General features: G+C 39.9%; 4 protein-coding genes across 13 annotated transcripts; 1 reads left to right on the plus strand and 3 right to left on the minus strand.

The window, feature by feature from the left end:
* Positions 1-53: 53 nt before the first annotated feature.
* On the minus strand, positions 54-5,738 carry LOC135672547 (vesicle transport protein GOT1-like). Of its 5 annotated transcripts, none has more exons than XM_065181190.1 (8): positions 5,589-5,738; positions 5,086-5,151; positions 3,338-3,411; positions 1,072-1,163; positions 881-961; positions 704-801; positions 380-461; positions 54-302 (listed from the first exon to the last, which is right to left on the minus strand). In XM_065181190.1, exons 3-8 carry the CDS (start codon positions 3,366-3,368, stop codon positions 264-266), a joined length of 423 nt encoding a protein of 140 aa, XP_065037262.1. In that variant the 5' UTR covers positions 3,369-3,411; positions 5,086-5,151; positions 5,589-5,738; the 3' UTR covers positions 54-263. The 5 variants fall into 5 exon arrangements, with proteins under 5 accessions (XP_065037262.1, XP_065037137.1, XP_065037237.1 ...); XM_065181065.1 differs by having other exon boundaries at positions 3,338-3,396; positions 5,589-5,737; XM_065181165.1 differs by having other exon boundaries at positions 3,338-3,396; positions 5,086-5,127; positions 5,589-5,702.
* Positions 5,739-6,225: 487 nt separating this feature from the next.
* On the minus strand, positions 6,226-9,771 carry LOC103981461 (AP2-like ethylene-responsive transcription factor TOE3). Its single transcript, XM_009398202.3, has 10 exons — positions 8,563-9,771; positions 8,379-8,404; positions 8,210-8,240; positions 8,036-8,123; positions 7,751-7,896; positions 7,560-7,604; positions 7,386-7,477; positions 7,200-7,297; positions 6,968-7,129; positions 6,226-6,881 (listed from the first exon to the last, which is right to left on the minus strand). Exons 1-10 carry the CDS (start codon positions 9,060-9,062, stop codon positions 6,696-6,698), a joined length of 1,374 nt encoding a protein of 457 aa, XP_009396477.2. The 5' UTR covers positions 9,063-9,771; the 3' UTR covers positions 6,226-6,695.
* A 1,516-nt stretch (positions 9,772-11,287) lies between these two features.
* On the plus strand, positions 11,288-14,334 carry LOC135586814 (probable phytol kinase, chloroplastic). 4 transcript variants are annotated; one of them, XM_065181382.1, is made up of 6 exons: positions 11,288-11,956; positions 13,251-13,321; positions 13,405-13,569; positions 13,655-13,770; positions 13,844-13,958; positions 14,029-14,334. In XM_065181382.1, the coding sequence occupies exons 1-6, from the start codon at positions 11,621-11,623 to the stop codon at positions 14,210-14,212; spliced, it is 987 nt and encodes a 328-aa protein (XP_065037454.1). In that variant the 5' UTR covers positions 11,288-11,620; the 3' UTR covers positions 14,213-14,334. The 4 variants fall into 4 exon arrangements, with proteins under 4 accessions (XP_065037454.1, XP_065037574.1, XP_065037499.1 ...); XM_065181502.1 differs by having other exon boundaries at positions 11,291-11,956; positions 13,438-13,569; XM_065181427.1 differs by having other exon boundaries at positions 11,294-11,956; positions 13,254-13,321.
* A 666-nt stretch (positions 14,335-15,000) lies between these two features.
* On the minus strand, positions 15,001-27,456 carry LOC135673003 (PX domain-containing protein EREL1-like). Of its 3 annotated transcripts, none has more exons than XM_065181752.1 (10): positions 27,136-27,456; positions 25,158-25,283; positions 22,049-22,147; positions 21,087-21,179; positions 19,134-19,242; positions 18,170-18,954; positions 17,794-17,958; positions 17,466-17,642; positions 15,795-16,013; positions 15,001-15,619 (listed from the first exon to the last, which is right to left on the minus strand). In XM_065181752.1, exons 1-10 carry the CDS (start codon positions 27,223-27,225, stop codon positions 15,323-15,325), a joined length of 2,160 nt encoding a protein of 719 aa, XP_065037824.1. In that variant the 5' UTR covers positions 27,226-27,456; the 3' UTR covers positions 15,001-15,322. The 3 variants fall into 3 exon arrangements, with proteins under 3 accessions (XP_065037824.1, XP_065037757.1, XP_065037903.1); XM_065181685.1 differs by having other exon boundaries at positions 17,466-17,708; positions 27,136-27,455; XM_065181831.1 differs by lacking the exons at positions 25,158-25,283; positions 27,136-27,456 and adding an exon at positions 21,466-21,530 and having other exon boundaries at positions 17,466-17,708; positions 22,049-22,120.
* Between the last annotated feature and the right edge of the window lie 294 nt (positions 27,457-27,750).

Here is a 27,750-nt window from a genome sequence, read left to right on the forward strand (position 1 = left end):
AAAATACTTGCTATTATTACATACACACTTCGATTGGCAACACCCAAAGTAAGTTGTAGAAATGCATAAGCATAGATAGATAAGACGATCCAAAGCGGGCACAAATAAACATAAACATGATGACACGAGCTGCACATACAACCTTATCTATCATTCAAAGAGTCCCCTGTTACAAACAATACGCCGTGAGAAGTAACACTTTTGCAGTGAGAAGTAACTTGTCTTAATAACAGCAGCAGCAGCAGCTGCTTGTTGACTGGCTACTACACTGGAACTCGCTTGCCTCTGTAGCGCTCAAGTAACTGCAGATGTAGCCAGACATAATTTAATTAACATGTTACAAATTTACCTACAACAAATTTGGATCGCACATTCTCACCGATGTCACAAAAGGCTGTTGGAACAGCCAGCCAAAGATGGGGATCCTCTGTAGAAATACTGCAACGGTTGGCCAAAAGCCGCTGAGAAGTTAACCCAAGTCAGCAATCAGCACAATCGAAATTTCAAAGGTAAACACCAACATTAGTAGTAATCACTAACTTCAGTTAAGGTGGCTAAATATACAAAGAAGTTGACATGTCAAATATGATAACGCCATCATTTGTAATGTGTTCCAAAACACAGCCTTTTGCCAAACGGACCACAGAAGAAGAAGAAGAAGAAAAATAAACATTAACCTCTGTACCAACAAATAGGCACTGACCTGAAGAGGACAATGAAGCCATATGACTCCACGATCATGCCAATGATTGGCCATCCAATCAGGACCAGGAAGAAGCCAGCGCCAAAGGATATGGTACCCTGCCAAATAAGCAAGAAATGATCCTAATCAAACAGCTCCATACAGCATGGTGGACCAGTCTATATCAACGAGTAAAACCTTGTAGTTCTTAGGCTTGGTGAAGAACTGCATCGTGGACTTGAGACCAATTGTCAACATTAGACCTGACAGGAAGAGAATCTGAGGAATATGCAACCAGAAAACAAACAGTTAAATGCATTAATTTCATAGGAAAAGCAAGACCAAAACATTTAATGCAGTGAAACAGGATGAATATGAAAAGAACTCACATTCCCCATTGCTAAAAGTCCCTTGTCAAAGAAGAAAATGATTCCCAAGAATGAGAAAAATACACCGAAACCCGTCAAGCCTAGCCCAATCTCTGATTAGACGGACTCAAGGTTAGAATATTAGAACAGTGAGATCATAAAAATTGAGAACCTACTAAGTAATGACAAAAAATAGCACTAATGGCATCATACTACCTAGATAACAAATCATAAATAATGAAATTGAATGTAAATCCTTGTTACGGAACGGAGACATAAAGTATGGCATAAGAAACACGGATTGCTTGTCTACTAGTGACTGCAAAGGCCAATAACCAGCACTAGTCAATGAACAAGGGCCAAATCACTTGCATAGAGAAGTGGCAGCAGAAATGTTAAAACAACCTCTAAATGTTACAACCTGACCTTGTAACTGAATTTCAAGAAAGAAAAAAACTCTAATTTGAATTTCAACCAACATGTCTAGGATCTTAGTGAAGAATTAAATTCCTAAATGATACATATGTTAAATATTTGATTACGTTCACAACTGTTCCATTTATGGCAGATGAAGAACCAGAGAGTATTGATGGTACCAAAGCTAGTCTATGAGGAACACTATAATCAAAGTGAATCTTACTAGAATTTGAATTTCAGCCAACATGTCTAGACTATAGTGCTCCTCAGCCAATATGAGGAGCACTATAACCAGAGAATTTGAATTTCAGCCAACATGTCTAGAATCTTATTAAATAAAAAAGGTCTACCATGAAATAGATCTCAGGATGCAGAGCAAAGCAGCATAAACATGGTAATCAAACATCACCCGAGCCCAGGCGCCAGGCGCTTCAGGTGAGCGCCTAGGTTAAACCAGGCGATTGAACCAGCGTTTGAGGTCTGGTTCGGTCTCCGGTGCTTTAGTTGGTTCAATCAAACCAACTAAAGCACCGATATCAGTATGACTTCCCCAACCCTAACCCTGCTCGTCGTTCACGCTATTGCCGCCGCTTCTCGCTGCCGCTGCTGCTGTCGCCACTTACCGCTCTCGCTACTGCTGCCGCGGATCGCTGCTAATGTTGCCGCTCCCACTGTCGTCGCTCGCCGCTCCCACTCCCACTGCTGCTGCTACTATTTCCACCGTCTCCGCTCACCGCTTCCCCTCCCGCTCCCATTGCTCACTACTACCGTTGCCATTGTCTCCGCTCTCGCTCCCGCTGCTCGCTGCTGTCGGTGCCACTATCACCGCTTGCCACTCCCGTTGTCGCTGCCACTGTCGTCACTTGCAGCTGCCGCTCCCGCTCTTCTCAGTCAACACCCTTGGTCTTCCGACTCTTCTCTTACACTCTTTGATAGTATACTGTTAGCAGTATACAGTATACTGTTAACTCTATACTAATAATAGTATTTGTATTTATTAGATTAATTTAATAGTATATTTTTATTTAAAAATTTAAATAATTATATTTATTAATTATATTATATATTTTTATATTTTAACGCCTCACTTCGCTCGGGCGAGCGCCTAGCACCTCGGGCGTTTTTGGACCTTGGCGCCTAGCGCTTTTTAAATCATTGTTTTACAATCAATCAAAATACACATCTCAAAAAATTTTAAGTTGCTATCAAAATGCGAAATCTACTTTCATCACACTTCCATGTATGAAATACTAAATGTAAATGATCTCGAGTAAATGTTTGCCTATACAAAATACACATTTATACTTTTTTTTTATTTTCCTTGAAGTTGCATATCAGGTGGTTTATTGATCAGATGTGCTGCTTTGGCAACATAAAAGGACTTAAATCCTTCTTAAACCCTTATTTCAATATTTCCCTGCTTCATTGTTGTCAGCCTTTTAACTCTCCGTACATGCACCTAGTAATCAAGATGCCAGCACCTGATAGATTTAGTTGAAGTCAGGGATGTGAATGAATCCCAGTGAATTAAATGAATTTAATCTACTCCTCCCCACCTCCCCAACCGCAAAAGAAGCAAAATAAGAGAAAAGTGATTCCTGCATCACTATGCCATCTTACAAGAATGTTTGCATAATAAAATTAAAAAATTGATAAAAAGGGGAAGGAAAACTAACTAAATTATTCTTGTACCTCAAAATGTTAATTATAAAATACTTGCTTAAGAATACATGACAGATTTCGTAATAAGCTGTATAAGGTAAACATCAAAAAGTGAATTGTCTCATATTTCTTTCAGTTTTATGCTTGTAATCTACCTTATGGGAACATGTAACGGAAAATTGACATGCATTTGGCAGAGAGATCATACTTTTTCGATCATTCATCTCGAATGAAACCATTGTGTCAAGCTAGCCAATGAACACAAAGCTGCAAAAGCAAGAGCTGACACCAAGTTATTTAATTCATCAACACCAAAGTAACAAGAAATAAAACTAAAACTTATGACATGCAAAAGAAAGAAGTGACCAGCTCAAATTGGTAATCCTGAATGGATGGTCTCTTAGGCTACATGTCATCAATAATTTTAAGACACATGATTGTTTTAGGGAGTCCATTCATGATATTTAGGATACAAAAAGTAGCAAAATGCATTTCATTTTTGCCTATGTCCCCATGGAAGAAGCCTTAAGAAATTGAAAATGTAACATGAATGCTTTTATCTGCACATCTTATTGTCCTACTGATGACATGCTAACATTTCTTAAATATAGGTATCAGGGTGATGTAATTATAAAATACCTCAAGACCTACTTGTTCCCTCACATGATATACCAACAGCAACCTACCATTCACTTATGCAGTAAGTTTTGTATGTGTTGTTAATACTTAGTGGTTAGAATTTTATGCACCTTTTGGATAAAACCTGGGACAATTCATTTATGCAAGGCCACAAAACAGGCAATAGACCATGCAGTCAAAATAGCAAATCCAGCATGGTGCACATTTCACACGTTGCTTACTATTGACATCCATGACCATGGAAACAATACATCCAAAACACACCAAATTTAACACTAAAAAAGAATTCCAAACTGCCATGATGTTCTGCAAATAAGTGCTAACATCAAAAAACCGAAAAAAGAAGAAGAGCTCATATTAAAAGCAGAAGTCTAGTTTAGAATTGGTAACTAGTAAGTATATCTAGGATAAAAGCAGTCAACATATAATTCTGTTCTCTGCAGTAAGTTTGTATACATTGACCTACGTGGTTAGCTATCTAGTTCATCTACACTCATGTCCTATCGGAAGTGTAATGCTTTCGGATACGAAAAGATGATGAACTGGAGGGCTCAAATAATCGAAGGGCTAATAACACTCCATATGATCTAATTATAAAAGACTCCTATATTTACAAGATGGAGAAAATTGTGGTGGCAAGAACCAAAAGTAACAGAGAGACTAGAGACAAGTGTAGTGTGATTATAAAGTTTGAGAATATCTCTGAATCATGGAGAAAAAAAGAACAAGAATGACATTTTGCAGTGGTTTTACCGATATAAGAGATCGTACAGAGAAGCAAGAAGCAAAAATAGGTTCAGGTAATGTATAGGCTTCGTGTTATTTGCCAAGATATTAGTTCTGTCTACAACAATTCAGGGAGTGGTAACGCACTATTACCAGCAGCACAATCAAATCAGGGAAAGAAGAAAAGCAATTTAGGGTTTTCAACTTTTGCTGCATAGCTGGATTATTGGATGTCAGGAGTACCTTCCCGCGATGAAAGAATCAGGCGATGTACCAGAAGGAATAGAGCCAAGTGTAGTGTGATTATAAAGTTAGAGAATATCTCTGAATCATGGAGGAAAAACCAACAAGAACAACATTTTCCAGTGACTTAATTGATATAAGAGACCTTCCAGAGAAGTAAGAAGAAAAAATTGGTTCAGGTAATATATAGGCTTCGTGTTATTTGACTAGATATTAATTCTGTCTACAACAATTCAGGGAGTGGTAACGCACTATTACCAGCAGCACAAACAAATTAGGGAAAGAAGAAAAGAAATTTAGGGTTTTCAACTTTTGCCGCATAGTTGGATTATTGGACGTCAGGAGTACCTTCCCTCGATGAAAGAATCAGGCTGTGATCGCCCCTTCAATCTGGAAGGTAAACCGCAGACGAACCTAATAAAAGATCGTTAGAGAACACACGAAAAGGAATAGAATCTTGTAACGATCGTCACAAAATCCACAGAAGAGGTACTTCATTCACCACCAACTCAAACAAAATTGGGGAACTGATCCATAAAACGAGGAATCAGCACCTGGAGCTCCCGTCTTTGTTCACAATACAGGAATCAGGGTAAATCACTAGAAAATAATTGAAATCGGAAATCGAAGAAGAAATCAACAGCACGAGATCTCATGTTAAGGGCAAACCACGAAAAGAAGAAATCAAGATGTCCACGTCCGGAGATCCCATGTCTACCCTCAAGAACGAAACGAGGGTGGATCACCAAAAAGAGGGAAGGGCGACCGAGGAACAAATCGAGAAATCAACTCACAAAGATCCTATGCTTATCCTAACGAATGAAATTGCTGTGGGAGAGAAAGAGACGCACCCGAGGAACGGCCACGAAAGCCACAGAGGAAGACGAAGAAAGAGAGGGGGAGAGGGAAACCGGCGAGGGAGATGACGGAGAAAGAACAGGAGACAGAAAGAACTACGATTTAGCACACTACGCCAAGCAACCGCCTCTGGGTTTCCGTTGAACTGCGGTTGCTTTGGGCCGTCTCCGTCTCTCCTCCTAATTCTTCCGGCCCAAATCTACTCTTATGGGCCGACCTTTATATTGAGAGATAATTTACCCTTATATAATATATATATATATATATATATATATATATATATATATATATATATATATACACATATATATATATATACACACATATATATATATACACATATATACATATACATATATATATATATATATATATATATATATATATATATATATATATATATATATAAAACTTTCATAAATATTAAGATGAGAAGACAGATTTTTGGGGATAACCGATACTAGTAATTTAACCATAATTTTTTATTGTTCCATAAATTGTGGAACCCAATGATGGAGAGAGCCTAACCTTCTCTAATTCTCATATTGTTCTCCATCAATTTGACTAACTGTGACATCTCTCAAACATCCATTTATATATTTTCACATGCATTGTCGGCTAATTCTGATATTTTTGCACTTGAGATCAGTTTATTACCATAACCATAAAAATTCAAACATTTTTTTGCATGAAAGTACACAAGATTTCAAGGTTATACAAACCTCTCTCTTTAGTACATAACAAGCATTAATCTTCATATTCCATTCCTCAGCTCTGAAGTATACAGCTAAAACTTGCCACAAATAAACAAGATGCAAGAACAAACACATCAGCCAAGTGTGGCATTCCTCCTAAAAGATCAGGTTGACCAGCATGAAGCTTCAATTGAATCAGTGCTGCCTCATTTACATGCAAAAAGCATCTAAAAAGGATTGATGTGGAGGTGTTGTTGCTGAGATAGCTAAAAGCAAAACAAAGCGGAAATGTGGGTCCTTTGCCAGCAGAGTCCTCAGATTCCATCATTCAATGTTATTTCCCTGCCCCCTATTCTTCTTCTACTGTTGTCTAATGGAAGACCGGAAACCATTCTGCTGCTGCCACTACTTGCGGTGGGAATCCTGATGATGCTGCAAAAGCGCCGATGATGATCGATTGGGATGATGGCATTGCAGTCTATAACCATTTCTGGCTGCTTCTTCACCAACCCAAATGCCTCTTTTCTTGCTTGCCATGAAGTTGTAGAGAAAGCCTCCCTCAGGCCTACCTCCATTGCTGCTGCTTGGATGCTGTATCAACAAGCCGAGTACTTTGAGATCAGCTTGTAGGGAATCAAGCAACAAAGCAACATTCAAATTTACCACAGAAAGCTCACTTGATTAGAATTAGATCGACTGAATTGCCCTGCAATCATCTGGGACGGGGTGGACGATTGACCATTCCTCTGGATCTTATGAAGAAATGGAGATTGGATATAGCCATTGCCACTACATCTCGTGTTTTCTTTTCCGTCAAGCTGCTTAAGTTTGTCATCCAACTGGCAGGAACGGATTCCAGCATTAGCTAGCGCAAACAAGCAGCACGACTATGCGGGATGAGAGTTATACCTTCGATCGGGTATTGAGATTGGCCATCGGTTCAAGACTATCACCTCTGGAACCTGACCTCCCCAAACTAAGATCAAGATTGTGTTCAAGCTGGCCAGCTGATGAAGTTTTTGTTCATACAATTAGAAATGCAACGCCTTTGCAAACAGACGATCAAGGGAAGCAAAATAGCTCTAAATAACTCACTGGATGTGTGCAGCTCTTCAGCATAGATGCTAGGATCAAAGTTTGTCATTGTGTCCTTTCCGTTACATTTGATTGCGGCCTTATCATAAGCCCTGATATCTCAACGAAGCTTATTAGAACACTCCATGATCTACTCAACCGGCAGATACAAAGTAGTGAGATTTCGATATATACCTAGCAGCTTCAACTTCAGTGTCGAAAAGACCTAGATAGACGTATCTGAGAGCACAGACAAAGAAATCCTATGAGAACAATCGATGCTTTTAAACCAGAGAAACCATAGCAGAATGATCCACAACACCATTAGTCTATAAACACATGAACTCCAAACATCTACTGGCAAGAAAGGCCAGAAGTATATATACTTTTTACCCAGTAACTGGCCCATTCTGGCCTCCCACTTTCCACATTTGTGCAAAGTCACTCCCCTGTACTTGGAGCTTCCTCTAGGATAGCTGGTGCTTTGGCGTCGAAGAACATGAACAAACTCCTCCTTCGTGAGATTGCTCATCTGCCACCAGCCAGGGATATGGTTAAGTTCGAGTTCATCCTCGTATCTAGTGGCAAGAAATTAGGAGCAAAAAGAAGACAACAACAAGGAAAACGTTGCTGCATGACTAGCCATCTCGGCATGCCCTCTTGTGTATAACCTGCTCTAGATCACCCTTATAATCATCCAGATCAAAATTAATATCAGCATCTAGTCCACGGAACTTGATCGCAGCTCGGTCATAAGCCCTGCGTCAAGATCTCTTTAGCTCAGTGATCTTAACACGAAGAGTCTATCAACTAAATCATAAGAAGTAAAAGCATACAGATCAAACCTTGCTGCGGCATGTGCGGTGTCAAATCCACCTGCAGCCCCAAAATAAGCAGCAACCAGTCAACTACTCTCAACAATTATGATGATACGGGTATTGAACCATTCGATCTAAGCCGTTTCGATCACAAATCAAGAAACAAAAGTAAACCTTTCGATCGCTTCATACGTACCCAGATAAACTTGTTTTCCGCAATCCCTGCACATCAATGAGAGAGGCCAGATTGACATGATACGAAGGAAAAAACCAAATGAGGCCAAATGGTTGAATCAAATGCGAAAGATCCAATCTTTTTAAGGTTACGAGAAAGGGGGGAAGAAGAAGGAGAACAAAAGGTAGCAGCAGAGACGGCTAACCATATATGGGACTCCCACCGTCCCGTCCTCCGGTAGAAGGTGACACCCCGGAACTGAGAGCTCCTCGACCTCGGCCCCCTCCGGGTTCTCTTGGCGGCCTGCAGCTCGTCGGTCATTCCACCGACCACCACCACCGGCTCCGGCGACGTGCTGACGCCAGCCCAGTGGGCGCGCGGCGACGGCGTCGTCGTCACCCCTTTTGCATCACCCTCGGGAAAGAATTGGCGGGTCACGACGCCCGGCTCGCGCTCGGCGGCAAGACTTCCGTCGCGGCTGCTGGAGATGGAGAATCCAAAGATCTTCCTGGCGCCCGGAACGGGCTCCCTCCCGTCGGAGACCTCGACGACGACGTCGTACGAGACAGAACCATCGTTTTCGGCCTCGGCCGAGCCGGTCCTCGTAGCCTCCCCCTTCTCCTCCTCTACGGTGGCGGCGGAGGCCGTGGGAGAGGAACCGTCCTCCTCAGCGGCTGCCTCGTTCAGGTTCCACTCGCTTCCCATCCAAAGGCCGGAGCTTTCGCGATTCGTCTTGATCAAAATCGCAACTCTGTCCCCTTCCAGCTAACAAAAATCGAATCTTTATTCCCCTTTCTCTTTACCTCTACCGATCTCCTAGTTTATGCTTCCTTCTCCCCAAATCGAAACATAGTTCAGGGGAGAAGACAGCAGGGAAAGAGGGGTTCGATGCCCAAAGGCAACAGCTTTACCAAACTATATTGCCACCTAAAGATCGGCACCTACCAGGAAGAATCTAAAGAGGAGCAGCAATCACTCTAGTTTGCTTGCGTTTGATAGGGAACCGGAGGGAAACCTTGGCGACCGATCTCCTTTAGGATCCTACCAATTGCTCCCTGCTCTCACATCCCACCATCGAACTCCGTGTCCGTGTGTTTCAACCCACCCATTTATGATCCCCGTTGGTAGCTGCTGTTCTGGTCACTTCACCGGCACTCAACAGCTCCACGCCACGCTTTTTCTCTGTGATGATGGAAACGGGAAAAAGGAAGGTAGGAATCGTCACTTCATTGCTTTTACCATCGCACATTAACCGAATCGAAAAGCACAATACATGTGTCTCCTCCCGGAAAGAGGTCATCTCGGTTGCGGGAAAGCGACTTGCGACCTTCACCCTTTCTGTAGCCTCTTAAACGTGACAATGTCAGAGATCAAACCGTGAATTTGATCGAGTCGTGTGCATCTGATCCAAAATGTCAGATGCTTACTGCGATTCACCGATAACACAAGGATCACATGTGAGGCAGAGAATTCGAACTCCGGACTGCGTGATATGTAGAAATCGATTACTGTGCTCTCGTTTCTGAACATAGAAATCGCCTCGCACGCTTATTCTGCAAATTGCTTCATTGATAGTATAACGCTGAACAGGGCATGCTAGAGAGCTTTGTTTGTAAGCTCTACACTAGCATTAAACTTTGCTGATGAAGGGAAGGGATCACTTGAATTCCACTCTATTCCCATGCCTGCTTTGGCATTACGCGGTAGAAGAAAGAGTCGTAATCTTTTGGAGGACTGACTGTTCATGATCTGCACCGGCAAACATCTATCGGAAGACGGAAAGGGATCAAGGGGGGGAAAGAGGGAAGTGCTTCCATAAGAGTCCAATCCAAGAGTACAGGCAGTGGGTCAAGCTTCCTCTTCGGAACAAGGTAAAGATGGCCCGTCGCCATTAGATGCCGCACCTCGTATTCAATGCCAGCCAGGAAGGAAAGCGAGAGATGCGAAGGAAAAGGCTCCGAGGAGAAAGACGACGAGCACCAGCCCAGCGGCAGCCCTGAGGGAGCATCACCTTTTGATGATGATGATGATGATGATGCTAATTCCATCGTGTTGCATTCTGCTCCGACTTTGCCCAATAATGGAAGTGGGACGAGGGTGACATTTCTTATCGAGAATAACCACACTCGTATTCGATTATTACCGCAAGGATGGGATGATTGAAAGAACAAACCGCTCGGAATGCTTCTATTCTTGGTTTCAAGGACACCGGAACGAGCAAAGACACCATTTCTTCATGCACATCCAAACAAGTAAATCCCAAGTGTTTGTGGCGCATCAAATAGGTTCACCAATGGATGGTTCTAAAATCCAACCTTTCTCTGGATTGCCCACCAAGACAAAGAGCAGGCAAACGACGTCTTCTCGCTTCATATTTTGATTTTGGCTTTGACTTTGCGGCTCAGCTCGCACAAAACAGCACTCGCATCTTAAGCTTCATCCAGCAGCGATGTGATCCCATCCTCGTGAATATAAACTGAAATCTCTTCCTCGGTACGCCATGGCGACCGAAGGGAAGCTATAAAGCCTAAGCTTCACTGCTCCATCCACAAAAGGGCCGAGACAGAAGAGCGAGCGACTCCTTGTGGAAAAAGGCTTAATCATTGTGGAACCCAATGGTGGCTGTGTTGATGCGTGTACAAAAATATATATTTACGGATCGAAGACAGCGGCGGTCGGCTTCTGCTCCCTCTTAAATTTGGTTGGTGGGCTGCTGCGTGCGGCTTGCAGAAAGACATCATCGTCGGTCAAATCGAGTCACTGTAAATTTAGCTATGGCTTGTTTTGCAAGGGAAGGGCCATAAATTCATTACAAATTTAGCTTTCATGGATTCAGATTCTGTCGCGTTCTTCGGTCCTTCGCTGTCTTTCTATGATTTAAAAACGAGCATCCGAGCACAAAAATTAGAACTTTCAATAATTAAAATAAAATTTTTGTTTATCATAAAAGAATAGTTTGATGGATTCGCGAGTTACTGCTAGGAATCGATAGCAATTTCGATCGGAGCAGGTAGAAGCCGTCGCATCGACAACGGCACCGACGTCGACGACTCCTACCTGCTCCGTTGAAGTCTTTGGGACGGAGACGAGCAGATAAGGCTGCTCACGCTCGGGAGGGCTTCGAAGCAGTGATCCGCCCGTCCCGGTCTGCTTTAAGATCCGCGCTTAATCAGATCAGCGAATACTGTCCACCGCCTTCTTTCTCTCTCTCCGAACCGCCGCCCGCGCCGAGCCTACAGAAACATTTCCGTACGAAGCAGCGGATGGGAGTGGCGATTTGGAGCTGCGGCGGTGCCGCCGTATTCGCCTCCGCACTCCTCCCAGGAAGGCGTTCCCACGGATCGCGTCTCGCTCCCACCGAGCCCCCCTTCGCCTCTGCTTCCTCCTGCCCATTACCTTTCCTCAGCGGTCCCGCGGTCCCCTTCTCTCCGGCGCCGATGCCGTCTTCCCGTGCTCAGCTGCGCTTGCTCCGCCTCCGCGTCCAGGCATCCGCCGGAGTGGTGCTGCAGGACGCCGCCGCCACGACGTTCTGCTTCGCCGGTGCCTACTCCCTCGTCCTCGTCTTCGATACTCTCGCGGAGCGCAACATCATCCAAAAGGTCGCATCTTTTTACCCTATTCCTCAAGAACATGTCGATAAGACTCTTTGTTCGATCTTGCGTTTTTCTTTGGAGTGCTTCTACGAATTGAAGATATGGTGATGAACAGGAAGGAGTCCTCTTTTGGCAAATTCTTCATACGAATATCTAGTGTTTTTGGTAGTATTGATGGGGCTAAGTCGGTAAACCATCCAGTGGGCTTAGTTGTCCAAACGTTTCTGCATCTAAACAGCATGGAAGATTGCTTGTCCTTTTAACCTGCATAGTTCTTGGCAGGAACAGTCCCCTTTAATTGATTGGGTCTATATCCTTGCACTTCCTCCATACAGTCAGATTTCGTGCTCGTAAATTTGTTGGCATAATCATTTTCCCAGACTGTAACAGCTCCAGGGTCTGCCATTTTCTTCCCTTAAACAGTTCAATGTGTAACTTGCTTGTAGATTCTTCCCCTTGAAAGCATTTACCTGAGTGGATGCGATGGTCCATGCAGCCTGTGCAAGTGACAAAGACAGACCACCGACTGGAAGCTTTTGATGAAATGATTACCTGCAATTTGAAGCTCTGTTTGCAGTAACTGACCTCTTGCCTCACATGTCTGTGTTACCACAATTTGAAATCTGAGGACAGACTAGGAAGGTGATGTGTGAGGCCTGATTGATTCTCTTACTTGAAGATATGGTTAACAGATCTAGTCCTAACTCAGTTCAACTTCTCATAATAGCTTGGCCAAGCTCATAATCAGTGTGGTTGGGACCAAAATGAATTTTCTGTGAGGGATGGATGCTCATCCTTTAGGTTTCTATATGCAGTCACCACCCGATGCAGTAAAACTTGGGTTTCCCTCTAGGTTAGATGTTTATGCTGAGATCTCAACTTCTCTTAACTGTCTGCCTACCTACCTTATGAGTTCGATTTCCGCATTCCTAGTTTCGTGCATTAGCATGGTGTTCATCTTTCATATTTCCATATTATGAGTTGATATATTACAGATGACGACGATTACGATGATGATACAAACCTTTTGGTTTGTATATATTATGAGATGATGACGATTACGACGATTACGATTATGATGATGATGATCTAAACCTTTTGGTTCATCCTTGTACCATCGATCAAATAGAAAAAGAAAAAGAGGATAGATAAAATATTGCTCATCCGATTAGCTCACAACAATAATCACGCAAGACACTAGAAGAAGAAATGAAACAGCGTATCAGTTAGTTCTGCTACCTTAGATAACATGTTGTGAGGCCTTGTTAATATGCGAAGCATCTGATTCTTGAACTTACAGCAGAGCTTGAGCAGAAAAGCTGTGCATGTACTGTCTGGGCTCCTATACATGGCCACTTGGCCATTTTTCAGGTAAGAGATCGGTCACGTTCCATTTTCTGCCTGCAATGTTTTCTTACTAGTTGTTGTTTTCATATTCATTTGTCCGATGTCAGGTCTGTGATTGCGTTAACCCAATCAATTTGCAGCTCTTCGATGGTGGCACGATATTTTGCAGCAGTCGTTCCTCTCTTGAACTGTATTAGGCTTTTATGTTATGGCCTTCGTCTTCTTACCGACGAAGGTGTAGTCAAGTCTGTTGCAAGAGAAGGAAGACCGGAGTAATACCCTGTCATTGCATCTTGCTCCTTTTCTTAATAGTAATTTCGACATGGTCTGTTACGGATACCAATTCTTCCTTCGCAGGGAATTGCTGCGAGGTCCTCTGTACTATGTCATCGTATTATTGCTCTGTACTCTGGTCTTTTGGCGTGAGTCTCCTGTTGGAGTTGTGTCGTTGACGATGATGAGCGGTGGCGATGGTAATTCCATGGCCCTGTTGATGTCCCTTTCGGCCTTCGACCTTACATTGAATGCCATCGGTTCACTCTACAGGATTTGCCGATATCGTGGGTAGAAGATATGGGGTGACCAAACTTCCCTACAATCAACAGAAGAGCTGGGTCGGGAGCATCTCCATGTTTGTCTTCGGTTTGCTCTTCTCGGTCGGGTAGGTTCATAATGCTTATATGGCTTCTAAAAATTTTGATATATTGTTCCTCACGTTGTTCGTATTGTAGGATGCTCTACTACTTCTCGGTTTTCGGTTACGTGCATTTGGATCCGGAGCAGACCATCACAAGAGTAGCATTGATATCTTTGGCAGCCACGGTGGTGGAGTCTCTTCCTATCAGCGATGTTGTAGATGACAACATATCCGTTCCTTTGACAAGCATGCTGACATCTGTTCTACTTTTTGGTTAATAAAACTAGGATGATTAGGAATGTGGTATACGAATAGGATTCGGATTAACATTTTTTTGTGCATTTCTTTTTCTGGATCGATGCATCCATCTTCTGCATGCAATTGGGGGAATTTACGTCAACATGTGGCTCCCTCCCTCCACCTGGTTTTTGCTTCTTCTGGGTTAGATATTGATGCTGAGATCTCAACTGTGTGCTTACCGGAAAACACTACCGAGTTCCAAGTTTCTCATTCCTAGTTTCATTTACTAGCATCTTCGATATGGTACACATGATTGATATATTTAAAGATGATAATAAGAACCTTTCGGTTCATCCTTGGACTGTTTCTCAACTTATTGTCTCTAAGTCAAACAGGAGAATCCTTTTGGTTCGTCCCTGTACTGCCAACTTATTGTTTCTAAATCAAACAGGAGAATACAAAAGAGAGAGAGAGAGAGAGATGCTAGCAAAAATAAATCAAATACAGTAACGATCGCTAAAATAAATCGTATGGTATCATCTTTTTACTACCAGAAAACGTCATTAAAAACCAAAACAAAACTGAAGCACTTCTTCACCTCCTCCAAAACTCAAGCACTAGTCATCCCATGTTTGGATAGGGCAATCAATTTGAAAGAGTTCAAAATCAGGACATTTTATTATTTTATTTAATGATATAACAATAATGATTGCTCCATGCTATAATCATACAGCTGCTACCAAATCATCATAGATGCCCTCTGTAACTTAATAAATTAATAAAAAAATTACTCAAATTCTTTATAAAATATACAACATTGCATTCGTAATGGAATTCAAAGATCACTTGCATCCATTGATTTTCCTTATTCAAAATTTTATGGAACATAAAAGGAGTCCAACCGGCCTTCTGCGAGATATACGTATCCCCCCCTCCCTCTCTCTCTCTCTCTCTCTCTCTCTCTCTCTCTTAACACATTTCACTCATCAACTTATTATACCATGGATGAAATCGTGAACACAAAGCAGCTCATATCTTCACCATGTAGAAAACTACACTTCCCCTCAAATAAATACATCATGTGGTCGAAATATACAGCGCACGGAACATGGATGAGGCGTTAATTAGAGCATCCACACTATGTTCACTCATCTCTCCAAGAATCGGTTGAGAACAGTCTTTCTGGAGGAAACTTCGTTGCTTTCTTCTCTCTCTGGTTTTATAACTGTATTCAAGGCACATCGAATAACTGAATTTACTTGTTTCCTTAATCTCGCATTGTCTATGAACATATCAGTAAGTATATTTCTCATCTCGTCGTCGTTGTCGTCTGCTCTCATTGGGTTATCGCCATTTGACGCAATCCCAGAACCAGAAAATTCACTAGTTTGAGCATCATCATCATCAATGCAAGCCTCTTCATCATTCCTTGCAAGTAGTTGAGCCTGGACAAGAATGAGTTACCAGTATTCACTTGCTAAATATAAATAAAAAATCATCCAAATAAAGAGTTTTATCTATCAACACCAAAACATTTAAATCTGTACAATGCATATTTAGACAAACGATCACATTAAAGAACTAGCAAGAAGACAATTTTATATGATAATGAAAAGATACCTCAGCAAGGAGGAGACCTATCCGATTATCTGAAGTTGCCAGGAGATCTAAAGCATCAGAGAGTGACGAAGGGCTAATAGTGAACTTGTCTTCCTCGTCTGCAAGAAAATTAACACTGCATTCTTGCAGCCGATCACGAAGAACTCTGCATTCATGAAGAAGATTTTTGCTTGCTGATTTTGCATTTGACCATTTTTGCTTTTCTTTATGAAGAAATCCCTGGTTCAACAAGAGGCAAAAGTGTAAGGCAGACAATAAAGGACTAGGTGAATAATAAAACCAAGTAAAAATAACTTTACCGGAACTAAAGTAATATTGATACCAAATAAAAGTAACCACAATTAGATGTAGTGTATTTCTATGATCAGCTTCCTGAACCAAATAACCAGACAAATTATACACTGCAGACCAAATTAATCAAAAGAATACAATCAAAAATTTTCGATATCATTTTAAATGGATAACAGAAAGAGATTAAGGTGGATGGTCAAGACCCAGTAGATTCTGGAAGTTCAATTTACAAGAAATCTTTGACACCAAACTAGAAAAAGAAAACAGAGAAGAAACATGAGATGTCTGTTTATAAAGGATAAGTTCAGAATAGGGACATCAAAGAGCAGCAAAAAGAGTGCTAGAATGGATCAGCCTTGGATGCTGAATTCTTCTACCTTAATTGAAAGGTAATACCAGCTTAAGAGCATCTCAAGTTTGCGATGTGAGTAGTGTAATGCATTTAATTAGATATAAAGAGAAACATTTTGGCCCATGGATTATAACAAGAGAAAAAGAAAAAGAATGCATTGTGAGCAACCCTTGTAAGGTGTTCACCACAGAACAAATGATTGCTCATTGACTGGAGAGAACTGATGCATTGACCGGACAAAAGATTTATTACAACATAATTCAGCCATAAAACCACAAAATACCTGTGCTGGGACTAAAAATGGCTAATCAATCATGCCAATTTCCTAATTGGAGACAAAGGGACTAAGACCAACAAGTCATCGGATCCAATTTACAAGTAACAATAAGCATATTTAACTCAAAAAGAACACTAACTCACAGGTAACAAGCATATTTAACTTGAAAAGGACCCCAACACTCATGTACCCCAGAAAACCGTAATCAACCGAAAGTTGTCATTTATCAGCTTGCATGGAAAAAGGTACTCATAGTTACACAATTGTTAAAGGACTTGTATATATATCACTCACCAGAGCAATGAAGTACGATCAGGTGGCTTAGAGAAAAAAAAAAGGACATAGGAGGAAAATGTTTTCACAATGGTCCTAAAAAGCTAAGATTAACGATCAATTGTATACATTTTTTACTCTTGCATCTGAGACAACTACCTAAAGTGGATTCCATGATGTAGTACAACAAAACCGTGTAGAAATGCCTAGTGCCAACATTGGTTGTGACCTTATACATTTTCTTATGAATTTTCTCTACAACAACTGTTGTTCTATTAGAAATTTAAACATTAGGTTCTCTCTTAGTGTCGACTTTCTTCTTTGGAGATTGAGGAAGTCAAGACATCAATGTTAAACTGACGGGCAAGTATGAAGTGCCATCTACCGGTACATGCGTTATGCAGGTCAAACACTATTCTTAATGAACGAAAATTGACTTCTAGCCTGTCAATTGTAAAGGGAATTTCAAGCACACTACCTCTAACTCTGACTTCTCTTTTAAAGTTTGATTCATCAATTCCTTGAGCTCTGCTTGAGATTTCCTAAGGAACTTCACTTCCTTGACGAGGACTTTGATATCAGCTTTTGATTTCGATTCTTGTTCTTCTAGGTGCTTTCGCATGTTCAGTAATTCTTCCTGTTTACTACCTAGCTCCTGCAGCAACAATTTTTTTTCATCACTAGCAGTCATCTTATCCAATTCTGCACGACTTTTTTCATTCTGCAAGAAGTGAAACCAAAATAGAGGGATTAAATTCAAATGAATAGCATCATGCAACATTAACAAATTTCAGAGAAAACCACACTTGTTCAAGCTTGAGTTTTGATTCCATCTCTGAACACTTTCTACGTAGTTCATCCATATCCCATTGCATTTGGGTCACTCTTTCTCTTTCAATAAAGACAGCTTGCTGCAAATTTTCTTTACCTTTCTGTTCAGTGGCTTCCAGTTCAACCTCTAAATCCTTGACCTGCAACCAAAGATACAGATACTGATGATGAAATGACATCTAACAAAGATAATGAAAAAGTGACTTGGTGTTAATTCAAGAGTTGTATTTGGTTCCACAGAAATGCACTGACAACTAATTTATCATACTTATTGCAAAATGTCAGTCAAAATTAAACCTCATCACCCAAATATAAAAGGAAGATAGACTAAAGTAATGGCCAGAGATGCACCTTTGTCGTCAGATATTCTTTCACAGCCATTTCTTGATTCAATCGTGCTATAAGATCCTCCATATCAGTTTTTGCTGTTCCTAACCTTCGTTGCATAGTGAGGAGAACTCTATTCAATTTATGCCTTTGATCAATTGGAAGGACAATTTGTGCATTATCAAGAGATTGTGTCCCCAAGCCAGCAAAAGCATCCATGGCATTTGAAATTTCAGCACCAACAGGGACATCGAGGGAACCGTCCCAAAGTGAATTGGTGGCACCCGTGAATGATAGTTCACTGCCTCTTATAGAACTTATATCACTCCCAATGCTTTCAGAAGAGAGCCTTCGAGCATGACCATAGAGTTTATCATGGTCATGATCTGATGATATGGACTCTACTCTGTCTCTGAAAGTGCTTCCACCAGTCATATCTCTCTCGGAAACAAGGTACCCCCTTCTTTGGTTTAACTTAGTTTTAATGAAATCTTCGGGTTGATCCAGAAATGATTCACCTAAAATGCCATTATTAACATCATGAAATGTCAGATCTTCAGTGCTAGTATTAAATTCTCGAATCTTTCCTTTTCTTGGAGTTTCAAGGTCTGATGTTTCATCTGCATTGTCACTACAGATATCTGATGGCATGGAGGGAGACTTTGCCGCAACTGTATGAGACTTCGATGCAATTTTCGAACAATCAGCAACAGAAGCACTTGAACTAGGTCTAGCAGGAATTAAAGAGGGTGCAGCAGTAGAATCTGTTGAACTTGGTTCTGTAGGATGATTATTCGCATACTGAAATGCTGAAGATGAAAACGAGTGAGCAGAACGTAAGTGTAAATCAAGGTGACAAATTAGCTCACTTATAAAAGTGCACCAAAAACAAAGAATATTTCATCTTGAATCAAACACAACAACAAACAGATTATAAAAGCATGCATGTTAAATAGACACCAGGAAACATAGAGGTGGAAAGACATACCTGATCTTGCAGCAACTTCTAGCTCAAGAAAACCTGCCACTAGTGCACTTCTAGAGAACTCTATGTCAGAGAGTAACTTTCCCATCCATTCTTCCAGAGCACGCCTTCTCTGCAAGAAAGGTATCTGATTTAAGATAACCTAGTAGGAAAATGAACTCCAAAAGAAAAACTGAAGCAAAGGAGGAAACCTAGCATTTTACTTCAGGCCCAAACTAAACCCTTTCTGATTATGATTATCCTGAAGAAAAACTACTATTCAATTTTTAAAACAACAACAAATTGTATCTGCAGTATTAGTGAGCACCTAGGTGATCACCCAAGCGAAGCCAGATGTTCACCAATATAAAAATTATATAAAATACAATTAAGGATAAAGTCAACCATTAAATAAAAAATCCAACAATACGTGGCTTTCATATCATTTTATGTTCAAAAGAATACCACTAAAACATTGAATTACATAAGTTTAACCATCTATAAAGCATTAAATAACTCAATTATTAACAATTGTTAACAAAAGTTAACTAACAAGAATTAATTATCACTAACAAGGTTTTGAGCCTCTTAGTTGATTAAGCCAAACCAATTGGTTCGATTAGGTTCAAATCAAACTAGATTTGGTTCGGGACTGGAGTCAATGCGCCTGAAACACCTAGATCTCATTAACAACACTGATCTCAATAAGTCCATTTCCAGTGCAGCAAGATAAATTGAAGCTGACAAACAAAAGCTCCAGAAGGACATAACAGACCAAAGAAGAGACAGTACAAGACATATCTATAGTCATTGGACCAGAAACATAAACAAAAGAGATACAAAAGAGCTACATGGGCTTCTCGGTTCTACCATAAACATGTAGAATTGCCTCTTTTTTAATCTACCAAGTTGGCCACCAGAGGCATTTGGGGCCAAAACAAAAGGTCCAGTTTTTCTTCTAGAAGTAAGAGGACTAATAATAATACATCTGAATCTCATCATCATCTACTCCACAAGGGAGGCCTCTTTGACCAGCTGAAGATCTTCCATTTTATGTCATAATTTTCTTCATTATTACCAGATAATGGAACTGCCAAGGATGATTATCCTCACAGAAGGTGGAGGATACCAATATAGGTCAAAAGGTTAAAAAACGTTTTTAAAGCCGAATGATTTTTAATGGACAACTGAATAGAAAAAAATGTGCTTAATGGAGTATCTTTATAGCCATTGGATGAGTTGATCTCCCTAACGACAAGATGAAGCCACTTCACAAGGAATTAGAGTACCCATAGGTCTGGATTAAGGAAGGTTCATCCTCGGACCTCATAACCACAACTAAGGACTTTCTACAAAAGAAAGGGAACACCGGACGAAGGCATGCCGAGGTAAAGACAGGTTGAGGAGGATGCTCACATGCCACGGATATGCCCATGATTTTTTATCTCTACCTCTACTCTTAGTCTGTTCCCTCCCCTCACTTCTCCTTCTCTGTTGTAGAGAAGCATGCTGAAAAAGGGTTTTTTTATTTCTTTTCTTTTTTTGGTTTTCTGGTCACTGCCAAAGTCAGCCCATGTGTCAGCACAGAATATTCTTCTATGCTAAAACTAGTAGAGTGGACAATTCTAATTCAGAGTGCAGACTTCATTTTGTTGCTTGTACTGTGCCTATAAATAATTTCAACTAACACAAATATTGTTTAGCCTCGTACTTCAAAAGGTTACCTCTGTTCTGCCAGTCTATGCATAACTAAGAAAGAGATACAACAGTAACAAAAACACTCTTTTATGTATCAAAGTAGAGAAAATAGAACGAGAGACGAATGATTATAGTTCTAGACTTGTAGTAAGACACAAATAATGACACCACTAACAGAGACAAATATGGATGAAATTGTAGTTTATGAACTGTCAGTTTTAACAAAACTAACAGAATCCAACATAACAAAAAAAGCATCATTTCGAAATAATATTATACCTCTTCTAGAAGCATCCGGCTGGCATTTATTCTCAAAAATGCATGCTTTGGTGGGGCTGCAGGAATATCTCTTCTAGGAAATGTCTTCTTAAGCTGCATAAATGACAACATAAATAAATAAACCCTAATCTAAAAGCAACATGAAATCCATACTAAATCTCCCCGTGAAAATAGCGTATGAAGAAGTTTCTCTCACAAACATAACAATGATTATCAATATCAGAGAATTTATTAAAGCAAGAGAAATCAGCAGGCAGCTGTAAACATGGTAATTATCTTGCACGGCTTAAATGCAAACTATGTAGGTGGTACATGTCTTGTGCTATTGAATAGTTCCAGCAAATTTTTCACAAGCAAAATAACTGTAAGATAAAATTACATGCATTTTCTCATAATAAACAGCAGCATTGGCATGACAGTCACGCTCCTTACTCCTTAGATTTCCTGAGATGGAAAACATCTTGCAGATGTTAATGCCTTCAATGACAATGCCAGCTTATGAATTGCCTTCCATTATTTGAAAAATTGAATCCAATGTCTGTTCTCAAGCAAACTTTCTAGAAAAAAATGGCAGTAAAATGAAAAAAAACCTGGAACTTTTCATTATAAACAGCATCATTGATGTTACACCCACTCCTCAGATGTCTAGAATTAGGAAGTATCTTGCAAACTTTATCCTTCAGTTATAATGCCACCTTATGAATTGCCTTCTACCATTGCACCTACAGTATGTTTGGTATATGATTGATTTAATAGTCGAGTGCTCCCATGTATTTTCTTACAAAATCTTGCATATTGTTAACAACCCTCAAGTGTGTTCCTTAATTAATATATGTAACTTACTGTTGGTGCAATCGCCATAGTTCATAAAAGAAACTACATGTTTGGACAGAAAATGAAGAACCAAATAAGAAAGCACAGTAATCATTGTCATCAGATGGTGAAAATAAAATTTATCATACAGCAGAATATAACTTCAAGAAGTCACTGAATCTTCGTAGTAGTCCATGGCTGGTGCTGATGCCTTCTGGAGATTGTATACCCACATGAATCCTGTAAAACTGCCCTTTAATAATGTTAAAAGCAAATCCAAGAATTAAAACATAAAAAAGGTCTGCTAAATTTAACACATCAAATAGCAAACAAAGAGGACTTATCCTCAAAAAAAGTTTAAAATATTATCAGATAATATAGCACAAGCCTTCAACTGAGAATAGACAACAAAACTTATCACAGCACATTAGAAATGCACAAGATAGATCACTCTATCTTTCACATTCAAACTCTACAGCAAATTCTTGTAGGGTACTACAAATTAGCATATTCAATGATGCACTTAATTAAAGACAGTATGACTAGTATATTACAATGAGGTAACGAGAAGATAAGCAGAAGTAACAAAGGATACCAAAAATTCTCACATGAAGCTTACAGTTCTGTGGGAAGACCAACATTTGCAGGCAGCCCAAGCAAGACCAGAAAAAGCAAATCTAGTCTTTGTATGTAGGATGACTAACACTGCATGCCGAGTCATAATGTCCTCAACCACAGAATTTGACACTACATCATCGTAAGCAACAATTTATGAGTGGTAATCATCTCTCATCCACTACTTTGCATAAAGCCTCTCCTATATTTCATTGAAGTTGCGGTAATTAATGGCCACTTCCTAATGGCATTTGGATTAGCAAAGTAAATCTGGAATGAAGACATAGAGTAACTGTGGAGATTCTACAGACACTTAAGACTTCACCCCAAACCAGTATATATTCTGCAAAATCTACCAACTCTCTCCAGGTAGGTGAGTTACAAGCATAACAAATAACAAAATGTTTACAGCCTATCTTCCAATGCTAGTTCTCATTTGCTTTTTGTTAAGCAAATATGATGAAAGTAGGTCCTTCTTGCTTTTGTTTGCACATATCAAGGACGCACTTTCTGTCATATTCCTACTCCATTTTGTATAAGCAGCACCAACTTAAAAAGAGCACTTCCTATTCAGCTTTAAAATGTGTTCATGGAAAGCAAATAACAAAACCACGATTATGGTAAAGAGATGAGAAGAGGAAAAAGAATTTTCCCAATCAAAGCACATAGTTTCAAATGAGAGATATAGTAAAATAATAAATCTGACCCAAATGCATAGATAGAGCACTTCTAATGAGCACATGCCAACAATGTGTTGTAACACATTCATCAAGCTCCCTCCATACAGTAAACATTTCCAACTCTATGTGGATTCTCATTTGTGATAGCTATGTTTCCTAGTAGCATTTGTGTGTCACAATATATATTTGCACGACTCCAACACTGTTGATGTTCCTTTGAATGAACCTCAAAAATCATTATTTTCTTACCATTCCTTCAAAAACTTCCTCAGATTAAGCTCTTGAAGTTCCTCGGTCAAGATTTTCATCTACAGTAGTTCATGTTGTCTCTAGCTTCTTAATTCTTTTACAAATACTTTTAATTGAAAAGGGCATGTAAAATAACTTCAAGAAGCAAGTCTACCCTGCTCTCATATGCCTACTCAATCTAATGTTAGAATATAACTATAGACCAAAAATTGAAATTAAAGTAGCTTAAGATGAAGTATCAGATGTTACATTGTGTGATATAACCAAGAAATAATATGATGACTCTGTGTGTTATTTCTGTCTCCTGTGGGCATAAAAAAGCTATTCGTATCTCCCGGACACACAAAGGAATTTAGCAATTGAGATAAAAAGGGAGGGGCCATAAGTAACAGTTCTCTCAACATTTCCACAAGGCAAAGAAGATCCAAGTTCAAGGCGAACAGGATGACCAAAAGTCATCTCTTGACATTGCAATGCCTATATTTATGTTAGACCAACCTAAAAAACAAATTAAGAAAGGTTATTGCTCTACCATCTCTCTGGAAGTGCCAGAAAGGTGCCAAGAACATTCTTGGTCCTAGATCTTCATAGATAAATCAGGGCACGTTGAACATATTGGATAATGTTCTTCAATATCTCCGAAAAATGTCAACAGAAATTAGTGATAAATGGCATTTGAATTAATAGACTCCTCATGTCTTAGGACCCTATACGTCTCAAGCCTCATCTAACTTGAAGTCCTACAAGTTTAGGCATTAAATATATCACCAGTGTTTCAAGTTTTTTATCCCTGAACTGCCATATGCTGACAGAGAATTGGATCATAACCACAGAATTCATAGAGTAGTAGTGCTGACAACTGCTCAATTTGTGTACAGGAAGCAGCAACAAATAAATGCAACTTCTGTTGGAGGTACAAAAAATAAAAAAGACTGGCCACAGCTATAGGACACCCCAAGCTACATAAATATGGAACAATAGTCAAACATCCATCAAAATTGTCTGCTAGAAGATTTTCTAGATTGATTCCTTTTCTCCAATTACAGATATGCTGAAACCTAGTTTCATTTAGTTCAAATTTAATTAATTTCATTATATCCTGTGCCAAGAATCAAATTGCAATTTTCAGTATCAGCAGTCTGTCAGAAATACTTGCAAAATGCATGTGCATCATATCCGTATAAAAGTAATAATTCAATGAAACACTTAAAAATCACACCTCCACTCCACTCAACACAGCTTACTCTTGCATTCAGTGCTAATTCAGAATAGTTGTCAATCAAAGTTGGGTATAAATGTAGAACTGCAAAATTTAAAGCACGAAAAATGCAATTTATCGAGCTAGATCACACTAATCAGTCCTAAATATCATTTTAGTAACCATAATTTCCTGCAGTTTATATACAGGAGGTAACAAATACAATAATCATGTTTACAAGTCATTATCACCAAAAAGGCATGCATCACTACATCTTTTATAAAAGATAACACTTCACTACTAGAAATATGATAAAATGAAGAGTTGCACGGCATGATACAAAGATAGAAGTTCCATTCTTAGATGTTAAATCAATCATCATTCCATTTGTTTTCACGACAATACATTTTTTTAGAAAGTCTTGTACCTAGCAATTACATCTATTTGACACCTAAGAGTAAATTATACATGTTTAAGAGGTGTAGGAAAATTGATAAGGCAAAGGAAGATTATTACAACAATAGGATTCAAGAAGCTTTCATGGGTTCCTCCAGGTTCTGTCTGAACGATCCAAGAAGGAATCATAACACAGTAACTCCAACCAGTTTGAGGGTCATGTGGCCAGATAGTATTTCTTCCATCCTGCAACTCGCAAAGGAACTAAATGATGATTAGGCATTTTAAAGTAGAAGAATATCAATATGAAATGCAAATCTTACATGTGGAGAAACTATCTTGCATGTTTTCCAAAAGAAATTCAAGCCAGTTTCAGCTAGAATGGAGATTAAGATTTTTCTCGGTGGTATATTCAATATGACCTCCTATTTAGATAAGGTTCAACACTTGAAATTTGAGATATTTATGAAGTGATGTATAAAATGCTATAGGAGAAGAATAAAGATACTCAGGGGTGTTCAAACCAGTTCGAACCGAACTATTTTTTCAGTTTGGTTCGGTTAAAGTAAGGTAGTTCGAAGTCGGAACCCAAACCAATTCGGACCTATCTAATCGAACTGACTCAAAATCGGTTTATCAAGTTCGATTAACCAGTTTGTAATTTCAAGTAATTTAAAATATATATTTTTCAAATGAACCAATTCAATTCGATTGAATCGAACCAAAATCTTGATCTAATTCAAGTGACATGATAAGATTTGTGAAATTGAGCCTACGTCATTTGTAAAATTGAACCTTTGGACTGGTTTGATTAATTAGTTTGAACCAATTAAGGGCTTAGGATAATAAACTCAACCGGATTGATATCTTTTAAATTAAAATAGGTTCGGTTCGGTTCAAACCGGTTAATCAAACCAAAAAAGGGTACGCCCAAACTAGAACCGTTTATAACCTTCAAGACCAAACCATTAGTGAACCAGTTCGGACCGAACCAGTTTGGACTGGTTCGGTTTCGGTTTGGCTCGATTTTTCAATTCGATTTGAACATATTCCTAAAGATATTTTAGCGTAAAGTTGAGGTACACTTTGGATGTTTCAACCATAAGAGACAGAACAAAACAAAAGTTAATGTGAGGCTGAACTGGTTAGAGCATTTTCCTATGCAATTTAAGAAAATTAAAAAGAGTTAGATGTAGTAGGACTCAAAACAGTTGCAGGATCTGTGCTTAGAAGCAGATGGGGTGGTTTTTTCACTCCCAAGAACCTTGTGTTCATTATATTGGTGAAGGCTTCCACTTATTTTGAGTGTGCTTTCTCCTTCTCTTTAATTTATAATCTTGATGCTACTTGTTAGAAGTTACAATCCAAATCTTTCCTAAAGACTAACACATATACAGTTTTAGATAAATTGATCCTTTTACCGCCTGCAACAAGTGGACCACCATATTAGCTGATGAGCACAAACATTTCCAATTCAAGATGATTAAAAATCACTCCAATTTTTTTTTACTAAGTTTACTAAACACTAGTGAAAAAGCAGATTGACCATTGAAACAATGACCAATGATGATGATCGTGGAAATAAAAACAAAACAAAGAAACCGATATATGCCCCCTTAGTTTAAATATATATTTATGCCCCCTTGGTCCTTGATCCAGAATCACTAAATCACTTATAAGCAGAATCACTAAATTACCTATAAGCATGACCTGAATATGTCATCAGCTTCCACTTAACCTGGCGCGCAAGCAAAGGCGAGATTCAAACTTCAACAACAAAACTTTGAATGAAGTTTTAACTAACAGAACGGAATCACATTTTGATCGTCTAATATAACATTCATCCAGCGTAGGAAAACCCCAAATTTCAGTGTAAAATGCATGATCCTGATTCGAACCCTACCTCAAAGTAAAGCATCGCCAGGATCCAAATCTTCAACAACAAAATTAACACAAATCACCAAACCCTAACCGAAAGCTCGAACTCGCCCAATCGGGAACAAGATTCACACGGGAAACCCAGAATTTTATCATCGGCCGCATCTACCACGTAACAGGGAGCTGAGATCGAGGGAGGATGAGGAGGAGGCGCACGTACCCAACGTTTCGGGGGAGGGCTCCAGTCCATACCGAGGGGCAGCGGGGAGGTCCCATCGTGGCGGTGCTTCGGGGGACTGTTCTTGGCCATCGCCGCTCGAATCGGAGGTGCCCTGCGGGAGGAAAAAGGGCGGATCGCGCCTCGATGGTAGAGATGGAGACGAGGCTGATGAGATCGGATCGAGAAGGAAGAGCTGGAAGCAGCCTCCAAGAGGCGCGGCGAGGCGAGGCGAGGCGACACCACCGAACTGTCCTCGCTCTGGTCTTTCCCTCTTCTCCTTCTCCTCCTTCTTTCCACCCACGTTTATAGTATAATGATCCCCCAAAACTCCCAACAAATCGAAGAGGTGCTTTTTTACATATCAGTCCCTCATACCTTACAATTAAGCCCCTCAAATGCTGCTATTTATATGAACGTTCCACGATGGTCGGGCCTGGGCTTAACATTATGGTTGGGCTCGATCCAACTAGTGGCAGGTGGGCCCGCCTCGAATTAGGTAGGCTCCGCATCAGTCGACGGCTGTGGTGCGTGGCTTGGAGGATTGATATTAGAAGTGGAATTGGAGAGGATCCAACTCCAAAACGCCATTCTTCTGAAGACCATCTAAATCGGATT

The sequence above is a fragment of the Musa acuminata genome, chromosome BXJ1-1 (assembly GCF_036884655.1).
Source record: "Musa acuminata AAA Group cultivar baxijiao chromosome BXJ1-1, Cavendish_Baxijiao_AAA, whole genome shotgun sequence".
Taxonomy (NCBI): Eukaryota; Viridiplantae; Streptophyta; class Magnoliopsida; order Zingiberales; family Musaceae; genus Musa; species Musa acuminata.